This window comes from Gossypium hirsutum, chromosome D12, assembly GCF_007990345.1.
Source record: "Gossypium hirsutum isolate 1008001.06 chromosome D12, Gossypium_hirsutum_v2.1, whole genome shotgun sequence".
Classification (NCBI taxonomy): Eukaryota; Viridiplantae; Streptophyta; class Magnoliopsida; order Malvales; family Malvaceae; genus Gossypium; species Gossypium hirsutum.
In genome coordinates, this window is record NC_053448.1 from 51,025,321 (window position 1) to 51,033,080 (window position 7,760).

At 36.2% G+C, this 7,760-nt stretch overlaps 1 protein-coding gene across 5 annotated transcripts; it reads right to left on the bottom strand.

Annotated features, from left to right (window-relative positions):
- Positions 1-368: 368 nt before the first annotated feature.
- Positions 369-7,518, bottom strand: LOC107946421 (uncharacterized). 5 transcript variants are annotated; one of them, XM_016880738.2, is made up of 11 exons: positions 7,227-7,514; positions 6,347-6,647; positions 5,630-5,707; positions 4,942-5,513; positions 3,188-3,811; positions 2,926-3,080; positions 2,380-2,564; positions 2,145-2,278; positions 1,695-2,050; positions 1,515-1,618; positions 369-1,062 (listed from the first exon to the last, which is right to left on the bottom strand). In XM_016880738.2, exons 2-11 carry the CDS (start codon positions 6,624-6,626, stop codon positions 992-994), a joined length of 2,559 nt encoding a protein of 852 aa, XP_016736227.2. In that variant the 5' UTR covers positions 6,627-6,647; positions 7,227-7,514; the 3' UTR covers positions 369-991. The 5 variants fall into 5 exon arrangements, with proteins under 5 accessions (XP_016736227.2, XP_016736228.2, XP_016736225.2 ...); XM_016880739.2 differs by having other exon boundaries at positions 920-1,196; positions 6,347-6,593; positions 7,227-7,515; XM_016880736.2 differs by having other exon boundaries at positions 920-1,196; positions 7,227-7,515.
- Between the last annotated feature and the right edge of the window lie 242 nt (positions 7,519-7,760).

Sequence of the window (7,760 nt, forward strand, 5' to 3'; positions counted from 1 at the left end):
CAAAAATATTTACATTAACTAATCTTTGGTCAATGGACTATTGGAGTCGACCTTTTTCCAAAATTGGAATTTAGTTCACATTTTATTTGGATTTTGGTTTCGGGGATAAACATCCCCCCAGATTTTGATCATCGGAAGCTGACTTTTCTCATGGTCCCATCGTTCGACTAAAGTTGGCATTTAAGTTGGATTCTGGTTGGCTTTCATTTAAATTAAAACTCATCATTGGTGCCTTAATTAGTGTTCTAATTCCTCCATTTTGATGTAGCCTATTTTGCTCCTGAAAGACGGCTAGTTTCCAACTGAAAACGGAACTAAAATTGGCAAAGCAGAAAGGTAGAATAGGGAAGGATGAACTGTATGACCAGTAATCAAACTGACTGATGCAGATAGCAACTTATATCTTATCCACCATAAAATATTCAAATGCCAAAGAAAAAAAAAACACAAGTACCAGCTTCATAACTGGTGCTAGTCTTCTTGATCTGCAAACTTCAAGCCATGTGAGATGCTCATGAACCAGGGTTGCTTGCTGCCATCTCCATGAGTTACAGCAGTTTTTATAAGAGGATTACGGAATCGTTATTTTTCAAATGTAACATCGCTGTCTTAGAATCCTAATAATTTTTTGTATGACCAGATTATCTATAAAGCACTCTGGTTTTCTGATTTTTTTTATTTGCAACTGGTACACTCTCACGCCTCTAGATTCTCCTAAAAAGAACATTTCTTTCTTGTCAAAGAGGGTATATAAAAAATGCCGTTCTCAAGATAGCAGCCGCTTGAAGAAATCCTCGCGGTTGTATTTTTCATACGGGTTAGCAAAGCAAGTGCTTTTTTTTTTTGCTCAACACAGGAAGATAACCATCTTGGTTTCAAAGATTCTGCACAATCTGGCACTAAAAGCCCAATGCCAGGTTACAAAATGAAGCTTTGAAATCCTTGATGGTTCAATTTAAAGTAACATATGAGACGCAAGTTGAAATCCATCCTAAATAATCCCTGTGGAGACACTAGAAGTTGCATTTATCTTCAGTGAGTGCTCTGGGATATATGTACGATCTGTTGCATCATAAGGGGAGTCACCGTGAAAATTTTAGCTTTTGGGATCAACCATAAACATTACATTTGATGATATCCAGTAACAAAGCGTAACATTTTATGGAATGAAGAAACTAAAATGAAATCAGCAAGATCTGCAAAAGGTGCCCGAGAGAATGTGAACATAAAATATACTACCTTATTGGTTGAAGAGAAGAGACTACTAAATACAATGCAATCCAGAAAATGCAAGCACTATTCTATTATGCTCTAAATGCACCGGAGTTTTATCTTTCAGTGTCATACATGGATATATGATGTGCTCAAGATCAGTGCGAGGCTAACTATCAAATCATAAATAGATCTCATAGAAAACATAGAAACCAGATATAACAATTTTCAATTATGCCACTTGCAAGGTAGATCATTTAATAATAATAATAATAATAATAATAATAATAGCAAATGGATACCTTTCTCCTTAACCTCAATCCGTAAACTGTCCAAAGTTATAATGCCATCAATCAATGGAAGTAGCTCAAGCTTGATGGTAGCCGTAGATTGAGCAGGAACACATCTGAAGCAATCAATCAAATTGTTATCATTTTCTATATCCAAATTTAAAAATAGTATTATAAAAGGTGATGCATTACCCTAATGGTACTCTACTCCGCAGCCAGAGATGAGTACATCCCCAATAGGAAGTTGGAATAAAATTAGATATTGTAGTCAACTGCTCATTGGAAGATGTAAACCTAGTCCTAGCATCACCATTCTGTTTCTGATTCTCTGATACAGTGGGCATTGAGCTGAATCTCTTCACTGCACTATTGGGCCTCTCGCTACTTGCTTTCCCCGCAAGATCAGAAAAACCAATAAATGGGCTCAATGGTGTTGTCGGATAAGAATTCAAGGATACCACAGATGGAGGTGAGGTAAAGGAGGCTGGGGCAAGAACTGTCATAGTTAGATCTTCACGTGTCAAATTTGATGCCTGTAGAGTTAAGACCTGACAATCACGCCAGTTGAATGAGAATTGTCATGGTTAGAAATATTGATAGTGCACGAGGATGAAAGAGGGTGAGAATCAAATAGTATAAAACCTGAACTGGAAGCTGGGTGATTCTTTCATTGGGTCTAGAATATTGTCCGGACATTTTGCATGTGACAGATATCATAAGATCCCTTGAAACCCGTGGTCTCCAATTTGTTGGCTGCTTTAAAAACAATCTTGATTCTAAAACATAAAAAGGAACCAATACGCTAATAGTTACAACATGTATATTACTGCAAACTTGTTGGATGATACTGTAAACTAAGAGAAATGCAAGCACGTACTGCTGTAATTGCAGCGGCATGATATCATAATTGCATACTTGTGAACATTTGAAGTACTCCCCTTTTTGTCGGAAGTCTTCAAACGAGGTTTCAAAGTGGATGACTTGGACTTTCCTCCATAAATTTTGAGGTCTTTCCATATAGAAGAAGCTGGTTTTAAAATAAAAGAATGCTCTTCACCCCTCCTGCAACAGAAACCATCAATAAGCTCACGGGATAGAATTCTGTTAAACCTTAATTCCAGACCCACTTCAAGATATTGGATAACAGCCAAATATATGTATACAGTATACCCTTCAAAGTCAGTCGTCATGTATGCAACATTTGTAGCAAATTTGCTTATTTAATATTCTACAACAATTTGGTTTTGTTGCTCGTAAAATGAACCAGCACATTACGCCATACATTCTAAGAAAGCGTGACTAGATATGGCAAAAGAAGATGAATATATTTTTCTTTTTCAGGGTATACCCTAATCATCATGCTAAACTGCTAAATGTCAAAAAACATTGAGAAGTAAATTAAGGTACCTAAAGTGAAAACAACCTGAGAGCTAGATTTGGCAAACAATGGCCGTCTCCCGCTTCAATACATGCAATTGGTAAGGAAGCAGGTGGTCCACCTTTTGAAGCCTCTTCTAAAACAAGTGTTATAGCATCTATGTATACTACAATATCTGGTATATGTGCTGGAGAAACATTCTGCAAAATAACTTCACAAGTAAATAAAAGAACCTAGCGACCATGTCCACAGAGAGTGGAGACGAAGTGTTTGTGATTTATCAGGTATAGTAAACATTAAGATTTACCTTTATCAGAACACAAAGGAGGTCATCTGTATTACAGTTGGCAGAATAAGAATGAATCTCAACAGGTTTAATTATTTCAAGTTTCCTCCTCCATCTTCTTCCTGGGATATGGATCCCTTCTAATCCACAACGGACAGAAAATCTTTCTCGCTCTAGTGACACACCCCGAAATGATAAAATATCTTCAATCCGTGTTCTTTGACTCTTCAAAATCTTTTGAGAAGAGTAATGGTCCACCTCATCAAGGTCAAATGATAATTTAGAACTTTGTGCTTTAGCGGGTCCACGAGAAGGAGGAACATTTTGAGGAAGCGATGACATGGAGTAACTTCTAAAATTACTAAAAGAAAAGAGCTGGGAGCCAGAGGAGGCAGAAAGGGTAGACCTATGAGATGGGCTACCAATTCCAGAACCTAAAGGATGAGAAGATAAAGCACGAGGTGAAAGAAGAGTGTTATCCACAGGAAGCAACCATTTCAACAGTTCTCCACATGGATCATGATTTGCATAAACTCCGTTGTCCTGATTCTCAGACAGGTTTCTGTCCATATATTTCTCAAACTGAAGAATTTCAATGACAGGATCTCTGAAAAAACCAACGCCAACATTTACTTGTAAAAGTACCTGCATCCTTCCACACAGAGAAATAGAATGAGAATCATTAGTCTGAATCAACAAGTCAACTAGCCAAAAAAACAGTTGATTCAATATGCCAACTAGAACAATGGATTATGAAACAAAACAGAAGCGTTGCATCTAAGGGCTTCTGCAGTCAATTCTAGAACAAGAGAAGCCCTAGATAATAGTTAACTGAAAGTAGTTTAAAATCTGAATAAGCTTCCTCCAGTATTCTGGGGGTAAAAAAGGGAACCAAAAAGTCAGCAGCCAGGTTGCAAAATGTAGCATATTGAAATTCGGTTACATGACTAGCAATGCCCTCATAAGCAACCCTCCAAATTATAAGGTAAGAATAGCCTACCTGAAATTACTTTTTACATTCCTCGAAGTTACCAACCTTTTCTCACAACACCATCCAAGAACTCAAGTCTTTGAATATAGGTTACATCAGCAAATCTTGATATCAAACGGCAATGTCTAACACTCTCAGTAGCAAAGATCCACAAAGATGGAGTTTAGGAGCTCTACTTGACATTAAGGTACTAACGAATAGTGCACCCATCTTGTCATCAATATGGTTAATCTTCAACAACTTGGCTCAAAATCTCTCTATTCTCCTCATTTTCTTTTTTCAATTTTTTGTTTGGCTTCGTAGGAAATCCAATTGTCTGTAGCTTTGTTTTTAAAAGATTTATTGTCAGAAAAAGGAGACAGTTCTTGGGATAGAAAGGTGAATTCTTGCCAGGTTTTGACAGTGGGGGATTGGAAAACGCTTTAGCCTCTAATTGGAGGCAAGACAGAAAGGGATGGTTCAAGCAAGAGTCAGAGATAGGTTGCAGAGAATGTATAACTTCTATGTGACCCTGCCCCTGCCATTCTTTTCTCTAGGGAAGTGAGCATTGCTCATTTACACCCAGCTAAATGTTTACCAGGTTCAACAATAATACATCCAACATAGTTAGACAGAACTATCAAGCAGCTTTTACAATAACACCATTTGCATGTAAAACAGACACAGTTAACTTGCTAATATCAGCTAAAAGAAATTAAGTGCAAATGCCTGCCACATTTATCTCAAAGTCAAAGCAAATAGGAAAACAATATCTTTAACAATTTAGTTCTTCAGTGGTTCTTACCACTATATCTCCATTGGAAAGAGAGCAACAGTTAACAGTATCTCTAGCAACTCCACTAGAAACATTAGCATCAAAGTTTCCTCTATCAATAACTGCAGTCCAACTAGATATATTCTTGGTAATGTTTTTGGCTTCATTTGCAATAGATTGTTGACTATCACTTTCATATGAATCAGAAGCTATCTGAGAAGCACCTTTTTTTGACCACAAAGGCTCATCCCACTCTGCAATCCTCACAAAGAAATGAGAGTTATTAAACCTTTTCAATAGTGTTTCAGTCTGTCTTCTCTGCTCTTCCATTCTAAGAAATGATTCACTATCAGAGACATCTGTTGCTGGATCAATCTTCTCTTTCTCCAAGTTTTCATCATTCTGACTTATTACTGCACCATTAGGACTCACTTCCTCTCCTCCAGCCACTGAACTTGTCTCACCCTCCATGTCTCCATTTTGTTTCTCAGTGCCTTTCCGCATGCCATTTTTACTCATCACTTCAGCAACTTTAAATGGTGTAATAATTTCTGTTTCCTGATTACATGCTGATAAGCATACTAGAACATGAACTTGTTCACCTGGAGAAGGAAACAGGAATAGTTTCAAGTTACAAACACAATATCTCCTAAGTGACTGCAAATCAACAGCACACTAAATCTTAGAGAAGTAAGAGATCTGAAAAATAAAAAGGTACCAGGAAAAACAAAAGAACGATCCAGGGAGCGTAATGAACGCATGTTTGGTGCACAATCCCAATCATCAGGGAGATCCTCTAGAAAAGCATATCAAGATTAATATAGGACTAAGAATTATGGAATAAATTGAATACTAGTTCAGGAAGTAGATCAAGAGCATGCACCTATACAAACTTCAGGAAATTATTATCAAACTGAAATATACTTAAAATAATTCCAGCAACATCGTGAACCTGACAAGCCATCACAAGCACAATTCTATGCCATACCAATGACTCCTATACTAAAATCACAGCCTACCAAAACTTACCTTATTAACCAACTAGATGATCAAAATAACTTCTTGTACCATCATATTTCAGTGATTAGTGCATTCTCATTCTAGTTTCCAGACATTATAAATCAGCAATTAAAACAAATACCAGGCCATTGGCTTTCTACACAACCTCAATTATTCAGATATAGGATGTTAAAATCATATTGATTCAATGCACAGCATGAGGTCATGCACTAGTAGCAAATATCTCTAATAAAGACAAATCAGTATTTTACAAATTTAACTGTTTTCAAGGAATAGGGAGAGGAGAAAAAATAACAAAAATGAATAAAATTCAATCAATAAAACCATAAATATAGATGGGAAAAACTACAAGAACCAAAAATTGCCAAACAACAATGTGTGGATTAGTTAGCTTTAGTGGATAGTTTGCACTTACTATTTGGAATAATGATCCATCCATCTTCCTCGGAAATATCAGTGTGGCTAGCAATGACTGAAGCATTCTTATCACAAGCAGCACCAGCATTCTTGCCTAATAAACCGTTGCTTTGTCCATGATTTTCAACCGTCAGATACTCTGGAAATGGATCCTGTACAATAAGCCTTTCCAAACTTGTCACTGACTTAGGAACATAAGATGATTCCGCCATATCCTCTTGTACTGGAGGTGATTCTGGTGTTCCCTGTTGATTGGACCGCAGCAGCAGAATGTTCATTGTTTCCACCAAAATCAGCTTCTGCAATGATACTTTACAACTGAAGTACTCGAGGAACAAGTTCTACTCTAAAACAAGAATGCCATCACAATGCGCACAACTAATGGTTATTTCTCTTTCAAAATCGATCAAGTTTCTCACTCAGCTCCAGTTTCTCAAGCAAAAGTGAACTTTAAATTCTACGAAACTGAATGAACCAAACCACTCTTCCAACAATAAGCTAAACTAGACCAAATTTTCTTCACCGAATTCCTTTCCCTTCAGGTCTTCGAATCATCTTGAGTTTTAACTTTCAAAGTTTACAATAAAGTTCAAGTAAAATATAATAATAAAAATAATAATTCTAACTAAGTGAAATCAAGGAAACAAAATCTCGTAAACTGGATTAAGCTGTGAACTCTTACAGTATCCGATTTCCTTATTAATCACGAATGTGTACAATCAGGCAAATCCAAAGCTAGATAAATTTCAAAAAGAAAAAAAAAAGCGAAAAATGAAATTCAAGAACAAAAATGTGATTGAACAATTTGCATTTGATTAAACATAACAAAAGAAACAAAGAGATGAATGGAAAATGGAAAATCGTGAACGGTTGTTTACCTGATCGGAGATCAAATGCTTATGAGCTATCCTTTTCTTCTTTCTTAACTGTTCGGTGGCAGTAGAAAGGAAGATCTAATTTCCTGAGGAGACATTTTAACTATAATACATCGGTTGTTCAATCTGGTTTTCGCCCGTCTTTTAAAAAAGACAAGAAATTGGGGCTTTGCTCGATTGCGTGCTTTAGCCCATTTCTTCTAGCTTCGTACCAGTTTACTCCAGCCCATTCCAATTGATACTCCATGATTTGCGACTTGAATACTTGGCTTTTCAACTTTAAACTGCAAATATTCCGGTGTCATGCAGGAAGGTAAATTTCATCAGTATTTGGTATGTAAAGTATTATTTACTTTTCTTAAAATTTAATTTTGTATTTTTCCACGAATATGATAAAATTGATTATACATTTATTTTTATTTTTATTTTTTTATAAAATAGGAGTAGAATTGTTCCATTTAAGTTAGGTAAGAATTGTGGGTTAGATATCTAATTTAATAATTTGTAGTTTTGTTCATGGCAATACTTGGAATTCAT